This window comes from Haliotis cracherodii, unplaced genomic scaffold (genome assembly GCF_022045235.1).
Source record: "Haliotis cracherodii isolate W230 unplaced genomic scaffold, xgHalCrac1.p SCAF_23, whole genome shotgun sequence".
Classification (NCBI taxonomy): Eukaryota; Metazoa; Mollusca; class Gastropoda; order Lepetellida; family Haliotidae; genus Haliotis; species Haliotis cracherodii.
Window position 1 is genome coordinate 1,801,429 of NW_027266279.1, and position 22,557 is coordinate 1,823,985.

Here is a 22,557-nt window from a genome sequence, read left to right on the forward strand (position 1 = left end):
AAGTAGCCGTGGTTATTCTTGGTTGAATGTATTGTTGGTGTATGCCTGTTGGGTGTATGCATGGTTGGTTAACATAGGTGTATTTTATTGTTCTAAAATAACAGCTACATGTATTTGTATAGTCAAATCAGTTCAGATCACAGCAATTAATTTTGATTTCTTTGCAAAACGGATCTTCTTTAATGAAAAAGTATTTGGTCTGTATTTTCGACTTAAATTCACAATAGTTACTTAGGACTCAAAAGCCAAATGAATCCAAACATATATTTCACTACAATACATTTAACTCAAAGTGTCAAAGTAATTGCTCATGTCACGTAGACAAAATAAAATTACAATGGTAAAGCTAGATATACACAAGGTACCAATGTAAATGTATAAAGGAACTGATGCCGACATTATGAAACAAACACCTGAGGTTGACTCTGTAAGGAAAGCGACGTCGCCTTTACTGTAAATAAAGAAGTTGTTACCCATAAATTATCTCTACTTTGTCATCCCCCAACTTCTAAGTAATGCCTATCAAACAATTCAGCGACAAAATCATTTCCATATTCAGAAAAAAATATTTTCGATTGTACGATTCCTACTATATCACGAGCATGTGTTGATGAATCACTGTCAAATAGAGGCAATACCAGGTGTTCGCGAATTAGCCCAACCCATTTATTGTCAGCCAATCAGGAAACGGGCGTTCGTTAGTAGGCATGGCCCATCATTTTCAGTTTATGCAAAGATGAACGCAAAAATACTTGTTTGGTTAGCCACTAATATGCCAAGGAATCACTTGCAATATACTTATTTTAGACACTGCTATTATGCAATTATATATGATATCTACGCGATTAATCACAAAGAGCAATGAAGAACGAAGCTGTATATGGTTTATTTCACGATGAGACAGTGTTATATCATGAAGTCAATTCTTGAGATTCGAATATGCGCTCGTCATATATTGGACGACGATATTTTTGAGAGGGAAGTGTCTTGTGAGTTGTCGCCCACAGATCTAGCTGGGCTATGCATGTAAACGCAGTGGCCGAACGTTCGAATCCAAAAGTGGGAGAGATATGACAATCGGTATCAGGAGAATCGACGAGAAGATTGTGAGAATATACGGGAAATAAAAAACAGCTCGTAGAAAGGACTTGTCCGACATTTCCGATGTCGGATTCTATTCAGGGAGTCCTCATTATTGAACTTTGGGTATATATTTTTAAGCTAGAACATTTTATCAACATCCTTAAACTCGTGGTCGTTTTTCGTAGATCGTTGTTCACAAATCATTCACTTGATTGTCTAGTCCATACTCGATCTCGTTCAGTCCAACCCCGTTTTAAATTTCAAATCCATGTATTTTTGAGTAACACATGGGTAGTGAGTGTGTGAGTGAGTGAGTGAGTGAGTGAGTATGGTTTAACGCCGCTTTTAGCAATATTCCAGCAATATCACGGCGGGGGACACCAGAAATGGGTTTCACACATTGTACATGTGGGCAATCGAACCCAGGTCACTTTAACCAAAAGGCTCCCCCACCGCCCCTAGTATGTGTGTAAAGACAGATTTATCAATGAATACGTGAGTGAATGTAGTTTTATGTCCGTCAGGCAAGCTTTTATCTTATTCCTCTCCGGGGTACCAACGGGGGTGTTCTACAATATTGCGGTATTGCTTCAATAGCATCAATTTTCAATTTAGAAAAAAATAGATAAACAATACATTCATATATTAATATTGCATGTGAAATTAAACCGTTAACGTATCACTATCAGGATCCTTTTTAACACTTTTTTCCACATTTTTAACTCTTACCTATGGATTTTGCTTCTCTAATAATCTTATGTTTTTTTAAACGTCCGCCCTTGGACACGCCAGAAACCTATGACTGTGTGTTCGATTCTCGGTTCGCCCTGATTTTGTTTCTAGGTTTGTCAGCACCATACCCGTAACTCGTGGGTTACACCGAAGTGGTAAACGTCTGAGACCTGCATCACGTCGGGCTTTCCTCCCACATTAATCTGACACGCCGTGATATAACTGGAATACTGTTCAAAGCCGCGTAAAACCCAACTCACTCACGCCTTATTTAGTTAGACGTTTGACTGAATAATGATATAGTCGACAGACAAAAACCAATGATGAAGGGACATCTGACATGATACACGTACTGACTTTCATGTGCACAAAGATATTTGATTATTCAAGTGAGTTAAGGAGTGATAAAAACGATCTGCAAGTGATTCCAAGACAAGAGACTAGAAACATCTGTGGCCAAAAGCACACGTATTTACAATATAATGTTTTTCTGCGCACACTGTCGAAAACTTTAATAAATATTTAAAATTCACATCGGCACGGGATTCCGTGGTATTTCATTTGCTATTTTAAATCTTGTTTGTTTGTTTTCGTGTTGTTTAACGCCACACTCAGCAATATTCAAGCTGTATGAGTCTGGACCAGACAATCCAGTGACTGATATTATGAGCATCGTTCCACGCAATAGGATGACATGCATCAACCCAGTCAGCGAGCCTGACCACCCGATCCCGTCAGTCGCCTCTTGCGACAAGCGTAGTCGCATGGGGTGCTGTTGACCTGTTCTGACCAGGCTATTCACGGGTTGGCTATTAAGGATGTCAATAAGCCAAAAAACATTCTCCCTGACGGACTACTATTTCCTGATTGGCTGATAACAGAGAGGGCGGGGCTTGAGTTGCATTATTGTGCTGAACTCTTACACTGATCATGATTTCATAGTGTCACCTTTTTGTTTTTACTTTTTATTATCAGAAATGACTTCAATATATACTTGCGTGTATTGAGAAACATAAAATGCGGTGTTCTGTTCAATCTTGATATCAGTTCTTAACAAACATTGATCAACGTGTCCGTGTGCACGTGCCCAGTGGACGCACGGCTTCATTTCTTTTATCATATTAGCTTCAAGCAAATCTCACGATTCAGGTTATCGCCAATCCTAATCAATGTATTGTTTGGTGTCTTTCAAACTAACCATTATCAAAACAGGTTGTTTTGTCATGCAAGGAAGAGGTCTGTTATGGCAACCTGGGCATCATACAAATGGCATTGTTGCCATGATATCCTGTCATCAGCCATTTTTAATGATGTTCTTCTGCAAAACGTGGTTCGTCTGTCTGCAGCTTTATCCTCATGACTGCGGTATGTAAATAATCGAGTCTAGACCAGACAATCTAGTGACTGATATCATGAGCGGCGATCCACGCAAGTACGATGACATGCATCAACCAAGTCAGCAAGCCTGACCACCCGATCCCCATAGTCGGTATGCATAAAAATGAAGGGAACTAGTTACGATGAAAAATATATGCGTCCCTTATCCATTGGAAAGACTTATGTTCATCTCAGGGATCGACATCTGTGGTGTGGTGTGGTGCGGTGCGGTGCGGTGCGGTGCGGTGCGGTGCGGTGCGGTGTGGTGCGGTGCGGTGCGGTGCGGTGCGGTGCGGTGTGGTGTGGTGCGGTGCGGTGCGGTGCGGTGCGGTGCGGTGCGGTGCGTGCGGTGCGGTGCGGTGCGGTGCGGTGCGGTGTTGGTGTTGGTGTTGGTGTTGGTGGTGTTGGTTGGTGGTGTTGGTGTTGGTGCTGTTGGTGCTGTTGGTGTTGGTGTTGGTGGTGTTGGTGTTGGTGTTGGTGGTGTTGGTGGTGTTGGTGTTGGTGTTGGTGGTGTTGGTGTTGGTGGTGTTGGTGGTGTTGGTGATGTGTTTGTGTTGTGTGGGTGTTTGTGTTTGTGTGCGAATATGGATGTGGATGTGGTGTGGTGTAAGCGTTTTGGATTTGGGAGAAGACGCAGATGTCTGAGAGTCAGAGCTTTAAAGCATATCATTCAGGAGCCAGACAATCTGCTTGGGACCCACAAAACATGTCCAGAGAACGAGACATATTTCGTTTAAACCCTGAGGACAAATTCTTTTACAGCATTTTCGGTAAAAGATGATTTTTTTTAAAACATTTGATTGTAATTCAAGTTCATGAACAAAACCCGCATGAAGCCCTTCCTAGGTGTCCCACGCCATGATGTCACTGAAAGTGAACTATGACCTCCCGCACCATTTATTGCACCAGTTTCCCTTACAAAGTATCACTTTGAGATGACATTCTTATTTCTGCTTTTCTTTGCAGGCATGCGTGTTCAAAACCTGATGATCCACGCCAAGAACATCAATCTATACCTCATAAATTCAAACGGATTCGTGAACTTGACACATCATTGTTTACCTTGTCACCTGAATATTATCAAATTAGAAATGAAGGTTCAACGCAAACAAAAACTCGGTTTGGAAGTAAACTGTGTTGAGCCATTGAGTCTTTGCAGCGCCTGAAACGTACCTACAATGGTGTTCAGCAATGTCGTGGTCAACACCAGATATTGATAGGAAACAAATCATCCACGTAGAACCCTTTGCTAGAAGCAATACAAGGGATTGAAAGAACTCTTTACAAGGACCTATATACAAGTGCCATGATGTCAAATACATCAGTTGTCAACACCACCGAATATATAATAGCTTCATATATTGACTTATATGTCCCTCCAATTTTGGTTGTCATGGGAACAATTTGTAACGTTTTGGTTGTCATGGTAATGCAGAGTCGTTATTTCAGGAATGTGTCGACCTCCTTCTACATGAGCGTAAATGCAATCACTGACATTGCAAGCCTCGATATCGCTCTGCCCGTTCATTGGCTGTACGTAAATTATCCATGGATCTTTCTTCGTAATCCTGAGTTTGACGATATGTGCAAATTTTTCAATTTCTTTGGATGGGGATCTAGTGACTTTGGAATTATTTTGACCGTTGCAATGACAACTGAAAGGGCAATCGCCATTACATTTCCTTTACAAGCCAGTAAATGGTGCAGCAGGAGACGGGCAAGGGTTGTGATAGTCGTGCTCTTCTTCGTTATTGTGGTGAAGGAAGTTCATTTCTTGTTCAAGTCTGTTATCGTCCCGAAAGATCAGACAGATGTGCTTTGTTATGTTGACCTGAGCAACCCTCATTATCAATATTTTTATTCAAGTGTCTGGCCATGGGTCCACAACATGTTTCTACTTCTTTCCTTTGCGATAATCATGGTGAGCAATCTCGTGATTTTCAAGAACGTGAGGAAATCGGGAAACAGTACCGTTTCCGGCAGAGGTCAGAAGAGTGTTAGGAACAAGACGAAGATAGACTCACGCGGACGGCAACTGTCCGTCATGCTGATAATAGACTCATTTACGATTGTCGCATGCACAGTCCCCTTCTCTATTTTTACGACACGCCCAAGCACGCTTTCAGATTTTGGCAGCTCTCCACAACAACAAGGGTTAGGCAATCTGTTATTTGGCATATCGTTTTATTTGCTCTACATTAACAGGTGTGCGAACTTCTACCTGTACTGTGTAAGTGGGGGACGATTTAGACAGGCACTTAAACAGATCTTGTGTTGCCACAAACGTGCTCTGCCAAGGCGTAGTGTCATTGGGACCATCAGCAGATCTAGTTTGAATGATGATACAACGGCAAACGGGAGACGGAATTCCCAGTTTTCAACCACATCTGACATTGTGTCAACACGTCCTGAACATTCACAGCATCTGTGATAACGTTGTCCAAGATGAACTATTTTTAAATCTCAAAGGTATGATGCGTACCTCCATTACACCAATTTAAGAGTTTATACGATCGTCTATTATTTCTCTTCGAGCAGAATAAATTCTGTACATGGCTTTGGTTTTGCGTTTCTACACATGCTCCTAAATGTGTCCAAAGCACTTCCTATCGGTGTGTAACTGGAGGCACGGGTGACCCAGTCGTATAAGGCGCCGCACTCCGTGCAGAGATGCGTCATTGCGGCGTGCAAGAAACCGATGACGGCGGTTTCGAATTCCAGTTTCGCCCAGATTATGTAAAAAGGTTTGTCAGCACCACTCTTGGCTTCAGTAAAGTGGTAAACGCCTGAGACCTGCATCCCATCGACTTTATGTGCGGTGTGTTGAGAAGATGAGCAATCATGCAAAGTCCTTCGCTTGGATGAAGTCGTCTGGCCTGAAAAGTGAAACAGAAGGCTTTCTGTTTGCTGCTCAGGACCAGTTAGTTCCCACTCAAGACCGTCAATGTGTGATTTTGCATCAAAATGTAAATATGAAATGTAGATTATGTAATGAATTTAATGAGACTGTCCAACACATTGTGAGTGGATGCCCAGCTTTGGCACATGTCCTAAACGACATGATTGTGTAGCTCGATCATTTTATTACCGTCTTCGCCATGCATGTTGTTCTGACACACAGGTCCACCCATGGTACGACCCGGTATATGAGAGGGCGTCATGGAAAATGATAACACAAAATTCTTTGGAATAGGCCAATTTACAGCCTTAAACGTATCCAGGCCTTGTCCTTTTTGATAAATCCAATGAAATAATTTATATCATTGAATTTTCTGTCCCCTTTGACACTAATGTGATTGACAAGATTGAGGAAAAACATGGCAAATATGCTGACCTCGCCTTTGAAATGTCACGCTTGCATCCAAAGTACCAAGTTGTCCGACTCTCCATTGTTCTCGGTGCCTAAGGTTTGGTACCTCCCAATCTGTTGACTGACATTGAGAGAGTACCCGGGTTTGCTATGTACAGCCCTTCTGACCATCTGGGTAATGCAGAAGGCTGCACTGTTGGGGAGTCTTCACATTCTCCGAAAAGTTCTGGGTGGGTTTGACGAGGCTGTCACGGCTGCGTGAAGAGGGGGCAAGAGCCATGAGCTGATAATGAGCCTAACCAGCCTGACTGATCACCCTAACCCCCTTTGCTGCATTTTTTATTTTACTCTGTAAATAATAATAATAATAATAATAATAATAATAATAATAATAATAATAATAATGATAATAGTAATAATAATAAATATAAAAAATAAATAAATATTTCTGCAAAGCAGCAATGGCGGGCTCCAAGTTACACTGTGCACAAACGTCCATGTTCGAATCCTCAAAGGGTTTGTTAGCACCAAATCACATTTAGGCACAACTTGCAGGGTATGGCCTCTACGAAATTGGCGTGTGCTAAGTCTGTTCTAAACCCATTTCCGACATCAAACATGTTCGAATCCTCAAAGGGTTTGTTTGTACCAATAATGTCAAAAGATAGTAACCGTTTGCAGGACATCACCGCTACGAAATCCAGGGGTGTCCCAAATATTAATCAAATATTACCACCAAGTGGTGTTACTTTTTTCATGCACCCAAGAACAGACAATAAGATGCATATGACACACTAACTACATGTAAACTTGCAATAGTTTCTGTCAACAAACTAACAAGATATGATTGTTAAAGTAAAATTTCGGTAATTTTTTTTTATCAAAATCAAAATACAATACAACCGCAACTAAAACAGATATCCAAAAGAGGCTGTAAGAGTTTGCTGTGTTATGTATGGAGACAATAATTAGAGAGTTTGAAAGCATTTGATGCAGTGGACTCGGAATTGTTTGCGTTTGAAGACAGGTACCCAAAAAACACTGTGGAAACCTTGAATCCAATATGGCTGCCAAACAACGTGACCAATGACCAAAGTCAAAGAACAAAAACTGAGGTACATATGGCACACTAACTTCATGTAAACTATCAATAGTCTCTGTGGAGAACCTTACAAGATATGATCTTCAAAGTAAAATTTCGGTGAAAAGAATGATCAAAATCAAAATCCAATATGGCCGCAACTAAAAAAGATATCCAAAATCGGCTAAAAAAGTTTGATGTGTTATGTATGGAGACCATTCTCAGAAAGTTTGAAAGCATTTCCTGCAGTGGATTCGAAGTTGTTTGCGTTTGAAGACAGGTACCCAAAAGACACTGTGAAAACCTTGAATCCAATATGGCTGCCAAACCACGTGACCAATGACCAAAGTCAAAGAACAAAAAAATGCCAAGGAGCTCAGCAGCAGATACATTAAGGTTTCAGAGTAATCAGATACATCTTCAAAAATTCTTGTTTCTTAGTTATCTGCCCTTGGCCTTTTGGCCTACGGCTTTGGATTTTGGTCTACACACACATACAAAATTTGAACAAAATCGAGTCAGTGGTTAGTTTGCTAGCTCTGGTAAAAAAATCGGCGGAATGATAAATAATGAATAATAATAAATAATTCGGCTTGGAGCCCTAATAACTGATTTATATAGTGCCCAATATCCATTATAAGATGCTTAACGATCCTCATAATATATAGAACAATTTACACAAAAAGAAGATGTGCAGAAAAGATTGTCTTCACTGGGTGCCAATGAAGGGATTGCAGACAAGGATAAGACACAAAGCGATGAGATGTTGAAGAAAAGTGAATTGCAGTAATCCAACAGTGGGTGTAAAGGAAACATGATTTGAAGAGAGATTTGACTATGTTGTGCCTGATGGATTCTGATATTTAAGGCACATGTCAACACATAAAGATAGATTGTTTATCATTTTTGAAACTGTTGCACAAAATGCTGGGAAAACTTGTTTAGCCTTATGTTTTATGTCTGAAGTCTGTAAAAGATGTGTTTTGGCTCCTCCTTTCAGAGAAAAGATGTATATCTTAAGCATATTAAATGATTGGTCCCATTTTTTTCAAATAGAGAGGTCGTTCTAGGAAACACGTATTGCTCGATCTAGATTCTGCCAGAACACTTCCTGACCATCCTGATCATCCGTGTACTCTACATAGGAATCTTGACGCATCAACTCCACAATATCGGGAGGCAGGTCCTTCACAGGGATGTTCTCTAGGACTACAACCAGCAGTGTGTTCCGTCCAGTGTAGATACTCTCCATCTTGGCCATCTCAACTTCGTACTTACACCAGTAGCTCCTAAAGAAGTGTCTGGACAGGATGATCACAGTCCTCCTGCTGGATTTGACAGCGTTCAGGATGTTGGCTGCAATAGCCTCTCCAACGAGGAAATCTCGGTGATGGATACAGAGCTTTAGTCCTCGCATCTCTTCAAGCTTCTGCCTCATGTCCCTTACCACAAGTCCACGGTCCTCGTCAGCGTAGGATATGAAGGCATCAAACTCGAACTCCTGTTCCGCCTCTACAGCAGGCAGGTACCCTCTGTGTCTGTTCCGGGCAACGTAGTAGAGGTACCTCAGTTTCCACCTGTATCTGTACACGACGCCTGTCACGGTTAATGCCAAGACCAGCATAATGAGACTGACCATCCCAATCACCACCCCAGTGTAGGATGCACAGTTCTTCTCTAGTTCCATGATGATTTCTGGTAGATTGGCCATGTTCTTTTCGCCACCATCTACCTCTGTACAGGATAGTTCCTCCATATCATAAACACTACTGCCTTTCATGTTTAGCCACTTTAAGAAGCTCAGCGTCTCACATGTACATCTCCATCGGTTCTTATGAAGCATTATAAGCAATCCTTTGCTTGTATTGTCATCAATCTGATTCCTAAAGGTTACATCAAGCTGCTCAAAGAGATTTTCAGAGAGGTCCAAAAGTTTCAGATTCCTCAGATCCCCAATATTGGCATTCCACGTATTCAAATAATTGGATCGAACACTCAGGTATTTGAGATATTCTAAGCCCTTAAAAATGTCCCCTGGAAGAGTATTTAGTTTATTATTTGCTAGGTCCAGATGTTCAAGATTGGATAGCTTACGAAATGTTTCATTCTGCAAAGAGTAGCCAAGATAATTGTAGCTGATGTTCAGTATTCTCAAGGAAATGAAATCATCAAAGAAGTGTGTGCTTATTAATTCACAATAATTGTGCGATCCATCAATGAATTCCAGATGATGAAGCCCGATAATCGGCCCAGACCACTGTGTAAAGAAATTATAAGACAGATCCAAAACCTTCACTCTGTTTTCACCAAATGTAATTCTAGGGATGATGTAACTCAGTTTTGAGTTGCTGGCGTTTGCATGTGTTCCATTCGGTGGAATGTTAATGGTGAAATTTCCCGGCCACGGTATGTCATCAACAGAAACATCTCCAAATTGAGAAAGTTCATGTTTATTTGAGTGGGCGACAGAGCAAACTGTACTGCAACTTTCGTCATGTCGTGAGATGTCAGCATAATCCATATGAGGGTTTGTGAGAATAGAAGCAAGTTGAGCTTTTGCCTGTACCGAAAATGGACGAGCATGAGACCAATCACCTGAAGAAACATCCAAAAACTGCAGGTTGGTCATTGATGTCATTGTTAGAAGGTAAATACCAAACAAAAACATGTTTCTTCGCATGGAAACAGTTTTAAGGGTTTGAGGCATGAGGACGGGCACTCGAGGATGGAGTAATTCTAACCGGTTGTCGTCCATATGTAATTCCTCAAGGACCATATCAGACATATATTTTACGTGTTCCACAGATACGAGAATGCCAGTTCCCTGATATCTGTCAATTTTATTTGCTTTTAGAATATTCAGTGAAGAATTACGAAGACCGTACAAACTCGCACAAGCCTTGTCCAACCCAAGATTGGGATTGTTGGACAAGTCTAACGTGTGAATGTTTTGGAGAGGCTCAAATGCAGATTGGTCAATATCAGTTATTTCACAATTTGTAATATCGAGGTGCGTTATTCGACTCAAATAGCGGAATGTTACATTTGACACGTGTCTCATGTCACAAATTCCTCCAATCACCAGCCTTGTGATATTGGTGTATTCAAATCCTTCTCCAAACACTGGATTCCTGAGCCCATCTATGTGAAGTTCCTCAAGGGAAACCAAATCTTTAAAGGTTCCATCTGGGTACTGTAGTGGATCATTCAAAGGGGCTACCTTTCTTGGTGGATGATTGTTATTGACTGTCAGCACCTGTAGTTTTTTCTGGGAGCGGAACAAACCCAATGGATAAACCTTTTTGGACAGACGTAATTGATTGTCACTGAGATTGAGAACCTGCAATTCAGAAAGTCCGGCAAAGTCATCACGACCAAGTTGATTCAGGTTATTGAATGATAAATCAAGTCGCTTTAGGAAAGTGTAGTTTCTCAATCCCTTGCCAATGCACCAAATTTTGTTATGAGCCAGTGTCAAGTTCGTGGTATTGTGTGGGAGTTTGCTGGGAACGGATGACAAGTTTCGGTTTGTACAGTCGGCAGTGATTGTGTCACTGGTTTCTGAACACTGACATAGCTGACAATCCCTTGCAAGACGAAATTCACCTGTTACCAGAGCCACTGTTAAATACAGGATCTGTAAACAATAAAACATGTGCAAATAATTTGTAAATTAATACACGGTATCATGCATGATAAAATGACACTGTCATTCTGAATTACGTGGTGGGGGGGCACGGTTTCGAGGTTTGTCAGCACTATACCGTGCTTGTACGTTTCACCAAAGTCGTACACGTCAGAAATCTGCATCACTTCGGGCTTTCCTCCCACATAAAGCTGGAATATAACTTCAAAGTAGCACTCACTCACCCACCAACCCACTCACTCACCCACCCACTCACTCACCCACTATCTCACGTGATGAAAGCTATAATTCTTCCATGATCCTTCTATTCCAAACCTGGCAACATAAATGTATTCTATTCAGGATCTTGGATGTTTATGAGACATGACATGAAACTAAAAAGATGATAGTCTCAGGAAACTCAAGTGTTTATCATTCCTTCAATCTAAGAGACAAATTGGTATACAACAAACGTACTGTGATTAAAGCAAGATGTATTTTAAATAGATACATGACCCATTGTCTTACGTCAAGTGATATTCATTTTCATGTCCCGGTCAGAGTTCAAGGCAAGGGCGGGCGGCGCTCTCATACAAATGACTTGTGTATTTGCAGATAACAGAAGGGTTTGGTTGTTGTCTGACGCCGCACAGCAGAATATAGTGATTTTCCTTTCAAAGTTTTAATTCCCTTGATCCATTGTCTAACATCACATAGTCCAGCATCCTGCTTTCAAGCATGTGAACCACATGACGATGTATGACAAGAAATGATAAGAAACCTTTTCCGTTTTCAAAGCGTTATGTGAAAATGTGCGTCCCCTATTAGTTGATTCCACTTATGCTGAAGTAGACATTAATACAGCAAGAACCCTTTCGGTGGAATGACGTTTATACTGGGGTCCAAAGGGGAAGTGATGACATGTCAGCCGATTCTATTCTCATCATATGGCATGTGATCTCTGAAATACTCAAAGGCAAAAGTTGTTTTCACTTACAAATATATACCTTTAAATGATTTGTTTATTTGAACAACGGGAACATACATAAAAAAGGGCGAAGAAGCGCAACCGACCAAATGTCGCTGGTAGGCTTGTGAGAGCCTAGTAACGGGATCGGGTGGTCAGGGTCGCTGAGTCGGTTGATGCATGTCATCGTATTGGGTGGACTGATGTTCATGATATCATTCATTGGATTACCTGGTCCAGATTCGATTATTTTAGTCCGCCGTCGTTTTGCTGCAATATTGACGAGTGCGGCGTTGAACAACGAACAAAATCATCCCTGGATGCAAAGGTATATCTATGAGGACAGTCCGACAACACAATAACGCAGTCCATACGAGGCGCCCAGTCAGTGGGCCAAAGCTTGACGCCGGAGCTTCAACGTCGACGACACCAGTGCTTCAGACAATACTTGCAGTGGGCAGCATGTTAGTTAAGAAGGATCCTTTTCACTGACGAGACTCAATGTTAATATGATCCCTCGGCTCACCGATCGATTGGGTAAAATGGCACGAATCCTTCAAATCCTCCAACAACGTTGAAGGAACTCCTGCTAGTGGGGTAGTGGGGTATGTGACGTGGTATGTGACGTGGTATGTGAAGTGGTATGCCACGGAAGTGGGGAAGATGAGTGGGTGAGTGACGTGGTATGCCATAGAAGTGGGGAGGATGAGTGGGTGAGTGACGTGGTATGCCATGGAAGTGGGGAGTATGATGGGTGAGTGAAGTGGTATGCCATAGAAGTGGGGAGGATGAGTGGGTGAGTGAAGTGGTATGCCATGGAAGTGGGGAGGATGAGTGGGTGAGTGAAGTGGTATGCCATAGAAGTGGGGAGGATGAGTGGGTGAGTGAAGTGGTATGCCACGGTAGTGGGGAGGATGAGTGAGTGAGTGAAGTGGTATGCCATGGAAGTGGGGAGGATGAGTGGGTGAGTGAAGTGGTATGCCATGGAAGTGGGGAGTATGATGGGTGAGTGAAGTGCTATGCCATAGAAGTGGGGAGGATGAGTGATTGAGTGAAGTGGTATGCCATGGAAGTGGGGAGGATGAGTGAAGTGGTATGCCATGGAAGTGGGGAGTATGATGGGTGAGTGAAGTGCTATGCCATAGAAGTGGGGAGGATGAGTGAGTGAGTGAAGTGGTATGCCATGGAAGTGGGAGGATGAGTGAGTGAGTGAAGTGGTATGCCATAAAAGTGGGGAGGATGAGTGGGTGAGTGAAGTGGTATGCCATGGAAGTGGGGAGGATGAGTGAGTGAGTGAAGTGGTATGCCATGGAAGTGGGGAGGATGAGTGAGTGAGTGAAGTGGTATGCCATAAAAGTGGGGAGGATGAGTGGGTGAGTGAAGTGGTATCCCATAGAAGTGGGGAGGATGAGTGGGTGAGTGAAGTGGTATGCCATGGAAGTGGGGAGGATGAGTGACTTAGCGAAGTGGTATGCCATGGAAGTGGGGAGGATGAGTGAGTGTGTGAAGTGGTATGCCATGGAAGTGGGGAGGATGAGTGGGTGTGTGAAGTGGTATTTCATGGAAGTGGGGAGGATGAGTGAGTGAGTGACGTGGTATGCCATGGAAGTGGGGAGGATGAGTGACTGAGTGAGTGAAGTGGTATGCCATGGAAGTGGGGAGAATTAGTGGGTGAGTGAAGTGGTATGCCATGGAAGTGGGGAGGATGAGTGAGTGAGTTAAGTGGTATGCCATGGAAGTGGGGAGGATGAGTGACTGAGTGAGTGAAGTGGTATGCCATGGAAGTGGGGAGAATTAGTGGGTGAGTGAAGTGGTATGCCATGGAAGTGGCGAGGATTAGTGAGTGAGTGAAGTGGTATGCCATGGAAGTGGGGAGGATGAGTGACTTAGCGAAGTGGTATGCCATGGAAGTGGGGAGGATGAGTGAGTGAGTGAAGTGGTATGCCATGGAAGTGGGGAGGATGAGTGAGTGAGTGAAGTGGTATGCCATGGAAGTGGGGAGGATGAGTGAGTGTGTGAAGTGGTATGCCATGGAAGTGGGGAGGATGAGTGAGTGTGTGAAGTGGTATGCCATGGAAGTGGGGAGGATGAGTGAGTGAGTGAAGTGGTATGCCATGGAAGTGGGGAGGGTGAGTGACTTAGCAAAGTGGTATGCCATGGAAGTGGGGAGGATGAGTGAGTGTGTGAAGTGGTATGCCATGGAAGAGGGGAGGATGAGTGGGTGAGTGAAGTGGTATGCCATGGAAGTGGGGAGGATGAGTGAGTGTGTGAAGTGGTATGTCATGGAAGTGGGGAGGATGAGTGGGTTTGTGATGTGGTATGTCATGGAAGTGGGGAGGATGAGTGACTGAGTGAAGTGGTATGCCATGGAAGTCTGGAGGATGAGTGGGTGTGACGTGGTATGCCATGGAAGTGGGGAGGATGAGTGAGTGTGTGAAGTGGTGTGTCACTGGGTGTAAAGAAGTGGATAAGTGGGTGAGTAAAGTGGTATGTCACTGAGTGTAAAAAGGTGGATGAGTGGGTGAGTGAAGTGGTATGTCACTGGGTGTAAAGAAATGGATAAGTGGGTGAGTGAAGTGGTATGCCATGGAAGTGGGGAGGATGAGTGGGTGAGTGAAGTGGTATGCCATGGAAGTGGGGAGGATGAGTGGGTGTTTGAAGTGGTATGCCATGGAAGTGGTGAGGATGAGTGGGTGTGTGAAGTGGTGTGTCACTGGCTGTAAAGAAGTGGATAAGTGGGTGTGTGAAGTGGTGTGTCACTGGGTGTAAAGAAGTGGATAAGTGGGTGTGTGAAGTGGTGTGTCACTGGGTGTAAAAAAGTGGATAAGTGGGTGTGTGAAGTGGTGTGTCACTGGGTGTAGTGAGGTTGATTAGTGTGTGTGTGAAGTGGTGTGTCACAGGGTGTAGTGAGGTTGATTAGTGGGTGTGTGAAGTGGTGTGTCACAGGGTGTAGTGAGGTTGATTAGTGTGTGTGTGAAGTGGTGTGTCACAGGGTATAGTTAGGTTGATTAGTGGGTGTGTGAAGTGGTGTGTCACAGGGTGTAGTGAGGTTGATTAGTGGGTATGTGAAGTGGTGTGTCACAGGGTGTAGTTAGGTTGATTAGTGGGTTAGTGAAGTAGTTTGTCACTGGGTGTGGTGAGGTTGATGAGAGGGTGAGTGAAGTTGTGTGTCACTGGGTGTAACGAGATGGACAAGTTGGTGAGTGGTTAGTAGATGACGGGTTTAGTTTTGCAACTATTCAGTGTAAGTAACCAATATGTATCGACAGAGAAAGACCAGGGTTGATCAAATCCATAACAACAACTACATGTAAACCATCACAAAGTCACCGTGCCAGACCACACGGTCACGTGAGTTGCCTCTTACGACAAGCATGGGATGCTGAATACGTGGATCTAACGTGGATCTTCACGATATCCGATGGGAAGTTTTCGCGTTGATTATGAACAGCTACTATACAATATTCAACGTGACCAGATGGGGAGTGGTTGTGTTGATAAATAAATCATAGCTTCGAATTATAAAAGAAATTCCAGATGCTTTTTGGTGGCTTCAACATCATGTCAATATATGTTTATAATTCATAGCCCCAGGGTATTAAATGGTGACCTAGGGGTGAGACGTCCGTTATCCTGGCTTCAAGATATGGCATCCCGATATCTCGCACTTCTTAGTTAGATACGAAATACTGGACTTAGGCTATTTCACTGTGGCCTTGGGGATATTAAAGATGACCTCAAAGATCTCTTGATATTATCCCAAGGCCTCGAGCTATTAAGTGGTGATCTCTTGATATTATCCCAAGGTCTCGTGCTATTAAGTGGTGATCTCTGGATAGTATCCCAAGGCCTCGTGCTATTAAGTGGTGATCTCTGGATAGTATCCCAAGGCCTCGAGCTATTAAGTGGTGATCTCTTGATATTATCCCAAGGCCTCGAGCTATTAAGTGGTGATCTCTTGATATTATCCCAAGGCCTCGAGCTATTAAGCGGTCATCTCTAAATAATATCCGAAGGCTACGAGCTATTAAGTGGTGATCTCTAGATGTTAGTCCTGGAATCAAGCTATGAAGTCGTTATCTCTAGATATTAGTCCTGGACTCAAGCTATAAAGTCGTTATCTCTAGATATTAGTCCTGGGCTCTAGCTATGAAGTCGTTATCTCTAGATATCAGTCCTGGACTCAAGGCATAAAGTCGTTATCTCTGGATATAGGTCCTGGACTCAAACTATAAAGTCGTTATCTCTAGATAGCATTCCTGGACTCAAGACATAAAGTCGTTATCTCTGGATATTTGCCCTGGACTCAAGCTGTAAAGGGGTGATCTCTGGATATTTGTCCTGGACTCAAGCTATAAAGTCGTTATCTCTAGATAGCATTCCTGGACTCAAGACATAAAGTCATTATCTTTAGATATCAGTCCTGGACTCAAGACATAAAGTCGTTAGCTCTGGATATTTGCCCTGGACTCAAGCTATAAAGGGGTGATCTCTGGATATTTGTCCTGGACTCAATGCATAAAGTCGTTATCTCTAGATAGCATTCCTGGACTCAAGACATAAAGTCATTATCTTTAGATATCAGTCCTGGACTCAAGGCATAAAGTCGTTATCTCTGGATATAGGTCCTGGACTCAAACTATAAAGTCGTTATCTCTAGATAGCATTCCTGGACTCAAGACATAAAGTCGTTAGCTCTGGATATTTGCCCTGGACTCAAGCTATAAAGGGGTGATCTCTGGATATTTGTCCTGGACTCAAGCTATAAAGTCGTTATCTCTAGATAGCATTCCTGGACTCAAGACATAAAGTCATTATCTTTAGATATCAGTCCTGGACTCAAGGCATAAAGTCGTTATCTCTGGATATAGGTCCTGGACTCAAACTATAAAGTCGTTATCTCTAGATAGCATTCCTGGACTCAAGGCATAAAGTCGTTATCTCTGGATATTTGCCCTGGACTCAAGCTATAAAGGGGTGATCTCTGGATATTTGTCCTGGACTCAAGCTATAAAGTCGTTATCTCTAGATAGCATTCCTGGACTCAAGACATAAAGTCATTATCTTTAGATATCAGTCCTGGACTCAAGGCATAAAGTCGTTATCTCTGGATATAGGTCCTGGACTCAAACTATAAAGTCGTTATCTCTAGATAGCATTCCTGGACTCAAGACATAAAGTCGTTAGCTCTGGATATTTGCCCTGGGCTCAAGCTATAAAGGGGTGATCTCTGGATATTTGTCCTGGACTCAAGCTATAAAGTCGTTATCTCTAGATAGCATTCCTGGACTCAAGACATAAAGTCATTATCTTTAGATATCAGTCCTGGACTCAAGGCATAAAGTCGTTATCTCTGGATATAGGTCCTGGACTCAAACTATAAAGTCGTTATCTCTAGATAGCATTCCTGGACTCAAGACATAAAGTCGTTAGCTCTGGATATTTGCCCTGGGCTCAAGCTATAAAGGGGTGATCTCTGGATATTTGTGCTGGACTCAAACTATAAAGTCGTTATCTCTAGATAGCATTCCTGGACTCAAGACATAAAGTCGTTAGCTCTGGATATTTGCCCTGGACTCAAGCTATAAAGGGGTGATCTCTGGATATTTGTCCTGGACTCAAGCTATAAAGTCGTTATCTCTAGATAGCATTCCTGGACTCAAGACATAAAGTCATTATCTTTAGATATCAGTCCTGGACTCAAGGCATAAAGTCGTTAGCTCTGGATATTTGCCCTGGACTCAAGCTATAAAGGGGTGATCTCTGGATATTTGTCCTGGACTCAAGCTATAAAGTCGTTATCTCTAGATAGCATTCCTGGACTCAAGACATAAAGTCATTATCTTTAGATATCAGTCCTGGACTCAAGGCATAAAGTCGTTAGCTCTGGATATTTGCCCTGGACTCAAGCTATAAAGGGGTGATCTCTGGATATTTGTCCTGGACTCAAGCTATAAAGTCGTTATCTCTAGATAGCATTCCTGGACTCAAGACATAAAGTCATTATCTTTAGATATCAGTCCTGGACTCAAGGCATAAAGTCGTTATCTCTGGATATAGGTCCTGGACTCAAACTATAAAGTCGTTATCTCTAGATAGCATTCCTGGACTCAAGACATAAAGTCGTTAGCTCTGGATATTTGCCCTGGACTCAAGCTATAAAGGGGTGATCTCTGGATATTTGTCCTGGACTCAAGCTATAAAGTCGTTATCTCTAGATAGCATTCCTGTACTCAAGACATAAAGTCATTATCTTTAGATATCAGTCCTGGACTCAAGGCATAAAGTCGTTATCTCTGGATATAGATCCTGGACTGAAACTATAAAGTCGTTATCTCTAGATAGCATTCCTGGACTCAAGACATAAAGTCGTTATCTCTGGATATTTGCCCTGGGCTCAAGCTATAAAGGGGTGATCTCTGGATATTTGTCCTGGACTCAAGCTATAAAGTCGTTATCTCTAGATAGCATTCCTGGACTCAAGACATAAAGTCATTATCTTTAGATATCAGTCCTGGACTCAAGGCATAAAGTCGTTATCTCTGGATATAGGTCCTGGACTCAAACTATAAAGTCGTTATCTCTAGATAGCATTCCTGGACTCAAGACATAAAGTCGTTATCTCTGGATATTTGCCCTGGACTCAAGCTATAAAGGGGTGATCTCTGGATATTTGTCCTGGACTCAAGCTATAAAGTCGTTATCTCTAGATAGCATTCCTGGACTCAAGACATAAAGTCATTATCTTTAGATATCAGTCCTGGACTCAAGGCATAAAGTCGTTATCTCTGGATATAGGTCCTGGACTCAAACTATAAAGTCGTTATCTCTAGATAGCATTCCTGGACTCAAGACATAAAGTCGTTAGCTCTGGATATTTGCCCTGGGCTCAAGCTATAAAGGGGTGATCTCTGGATATTTGTCCTGGACTCAAGCTATAAAGTCGTTATCTCTAGATAGCATTCCTGGACTCAAGACATAAAGTCATTATCTTTAGATATCAGTCCTGGACTCAAGGCATAAAGTCGTTATCTCTGGATATAGGTCCTGGACTCAAACTATAAAGTCGTTATCTCTAGATAGCATTCCTGGACTCAAGACATACAGTCGTTATCTCTGGATATTTGCCCTGGGCTCAAGCTATAAAGGGGCGATCTCTGGATATTTGTCCTGGACTCAAGCTATAAAGTCGTTATCTCTAGATAGCATTCCTGGACTCAAGACATAAAGTCATTATCTTTAGATATCAGCCCTGGACTCAAGGCATAAAGTCGTTATCTCTGGATATAGGTCCTGGACTCAAACTATAAAGTCGTTATCTCTAGATAGCATTCCTGGACTCAAGGCATAAAGTCGTTATCTCTGGATATTTGCCCTGGACTCAAGCTATAAAGGGGTGATCTCTGGATATTTGTCCTGGACTCAAGCTATAAAGTCGTTATCTCTAGATAGCATTCCTGGACTCAAGACATAAAGTCATTACCCTTTAGATATCAGCCCTGGACTCAAGGCATAAAGTCGTTATCTCTGGATATAGGTCCTGGACTCAAACTATAAAGTCGTTATCTCTAGATAGCATTCCTGGACTCAAGACATAAAGTCGTTATCTCTGGATATTTGCCCTGGGCTCAAGCTATAAAGGGGTGATCTCTGGATATTTGTCCTGGACTCAAGCTATAAAGTCGTTATCTCTAGATAGCATTCCTGGACTCAAGACATAAAGTCATTATCTTTAGATATCAGCCCTGGACTCAAGGCATAAAGTCGTTATCTCTGGATATAGGTCCTGGACTCAAACTATAAAGTCGTTATCTCTAGATAGCATTCCTGGACTCAAGGCATAAAGTCGTTATCTCTGGATATTTGCCATGGACTCAAGCTGTAAAGGGGTGATCTCTGGATATTTGTCCTGGACTCAAGCTATAAAGTCGTTATCTCTAGATAGCATTCCTGGACTCAAGACATAAAGTCATTACCCTTTAGATATCAGTCCTGGACTCAAGGCATAAAGTCGTTATCTCTGGATATAGGTCCTGGACTCAAACTATAAAGTCGTTATCTCTAGATAGCATTCCTGGACTCAAGACATAAAGTCGTTATCTCTGGATATTTGCCCTGGACTCAAGCTATAAAGGGGTGATCTCTGGATATTTGTCCTGGACTCAAGCTATAAAGTCGTTATCTCTAGATAGCATTCCTGGACTCAAGACATAAAGTCATTATCTTTAGATATCAGCCCTGGACTCAAGGCATAAAGTCGTTATCTCTGGATATAGGTCCTGGACTCAAACTATAAAATCGTTATCTCTAGATAGCATTCCTGGACTCAAGACATAAAGTCGTTAGCTCTGGATATTTGCCCTGGACTCAAGCTATAAAGTGGTGATCTCTAGATGTTAGTCCTGGACTCTAGCTATAAAGTCATTATCTTTAGATATCAGTCGTGGACTCAAGCTATAAAGTTGTGATCTCTAGATGTTAGTCCTGGACTCTAGCTATAAAGTCATTATCTTTAGATATCAGTCCTGGACTCAACCCATAAAGTCGTTATCTCTAGATGTTAGTCCTGGACTCAAGCTATAAAGTCGTTATCTCTAGATAGCATTCCTGGACTCAAGACATAAAGTCGTTAGCTCTGGATATTTGCCCTGGACTCAAACTATAAAGTCGTTATCTCTAGATAGCATTCCTGGACTCAAGACATAAAGTCATTATCTTTAGATATCAGTCCTGGACTCAAGGCATAAAGTCGTTATCTCTGGATATAGGTCCTGGACTCAAACTATAAAGTCGTTATCTCTAGATAGCATTCTTGGACTCAAGACATAAAGTCGTTAGCTCTGGATATTTGCCCTGGACTCAAGCTATAAAGGGGTGATCTCTGGATATTTGTCCTGGACTCAAACTATAAAGTCGTTATCTCTAGATAGCATTCCTGGACTCAAGACATAAAGTCGTTATCTCTGGATATTTGCCCTGGACTCAAGCTATAAAGGGGTGATCTCTGGATATTTGTCCTGGACTCAAGCTATAAAGTCGTTATCTCTAGATAGCATTCCTGGACACAAGACATAAAGTCATTACCTTTTAGATATCAGTCCTGGACTCAAGGCATAAAGTCGTTATCTCTGGATATAGGTCCTGGACTGAAACTATAAAGTCGTTATCTCCAGATAGCATTCCTGGACTCAAGACATAAAGTCGTTATCTCTGGATATTTGCCCTGGGCTCAAGCTATAAAGGGGTGATCTCTGGATATTTGTCCTGGACTCAAGCTATAAAGTCGTTATCTCTAGATAGCATTCCTGGACTCGAGACATAAAGTCATTATCTTTAGATATCAGCCCTGGACTCAAGGCATAAAGTCGTTATCTCTGGATATAGGTCCTGGACTCAAACTATAAAGTCGTTATCTCTAGATAGCATTCCTGGACTCAAGGGATAAAGTCGTTATCTCTGGATATTTGCCCTGGACTCAAGCTGTAAAGGGGTGATCTCTGGATATTTGTCCTGGACTCAAGCTATAAAGTCGTTATCTCTAGATAGCATTCCTGGACTCAAGACATAAAGTCATTATCTTTAGATATCAGTCCTGGACTCAAGGCATAAAGTCGTTATCTCTGGATATAGGTCCTGGACTCAAACTATAAAGTCGTTATCTCTAGATAGCATTCCTGGACTCAAGACATAAAGTCGTTAGCTCTGGATATTTGCCCTGGGCTCAAGCTATAAAGGGGTGATCTCTGGATATTTGCCCTGGACTCAAGCTATAAAGGGGTGATCTCTGGATATTTGTCCTGGACTCAAGCTATAAAGTCGTTATCTCTAGATAGCATTCCTGGACTCAAGACATAAAGTCATTATCTTTAGATATCAGTCCTGGACTCAAGGCATAAAGTCGTTATCTCTGGATATAGGTCCTGGACTCAAACTATAAAGTCGTTATCTCTAGATAGCATTCCTGGACTCAAGACATAAAGTCGTTAGCTCTGGATATTTGCCCTGGACTCAAGCTATAAAGGGGTGATCTCTGGATATTTGTCCTGGACTCAAGCTATAAAGTCGTTATCTCTAGATAGCATTCCTGGACTCAAGACATAAAGTCATTATCTTTAGATATCAGTCCTGGACTCAAGGCATAAAGTCGTTATCTCTGGATATAGGTCCTGGACTCAAACTATAAAGTCGTTATCTCTAGATAGCATTCCTGGACTCAAGGCATAAAGTCGTTATCTCTGGATATTTGCCCTGGACTCAAGCTATAAAGGGGTGATCTCTGGATATTTGTCCTGGACTCAAGCTATAAAGTCGTTATCTCTAGATAGCATTCCTGGACTCAAGACATAAAGTCATTATCTTTAGATATCAGTCCTGGACTCAAG

The 22,557-nt window shown here is 42.2% G+C and overlaps 2 protein-coding genes across 2 annotated transcripts in view; one reads left to right on the forward strand and one right to left on the reverse strand.

Moving 5' to 3' along the window:
• The first annotated feature begins 4,501 nt into the window (after positions 1-4,501).
• LOC139471902 (motilin receptor-like) lies at positions 4,502-6,598 on the forward strand. The gene is made up of 2 exons (XM_071254414.1): positions 4,502-5,005; positions 6,497-6,598. The coding sequence occupies exons 1-2, from the start codon at positions 4,502-4,504 to the stop codon at positions 6,596-6,598; spliced, it is 606 nt and encodes a 201-aa protein (XP_071110515.1).
• A 1,969-nt stretch (positions 6,599-8,567) lies between these two features.
• LOC139471903 (toll-like receptor 4) overlaps positions 8,568-22,557 on the reverse strand; it is a 30,985-nt gene continuing 16,995 nt past the window's right edge. Inside the window, exon 2 of the mRNA XM_071254416.1 lies at positions 8,568-11,220. Within this exon, the coding sequence (XP_071110517.1) occupies positions 8,650-11,220 (2,571 nt within the window). The 3' untranslated portion in view covers positions 8,568-8,649. The remainder of the gene's footprint in view (positions 11,221-22,557) is intronic.

Coding starts and splice junctions, on each gene's coding strand:
- LOC139471902 (XM_071254414.1), top strand. CDS start 4,502: ATGTCAAATACATCAGTTGTCAACACCACCGAATATATAATAGCTTCA. Junction 5,006..6,496: donor TCCCGAAAGATCAGACAGAT/GTGCTTTGTTAT, acceptor GTGATTGACAAG/ATTGAGGAAAAACATGGCAA.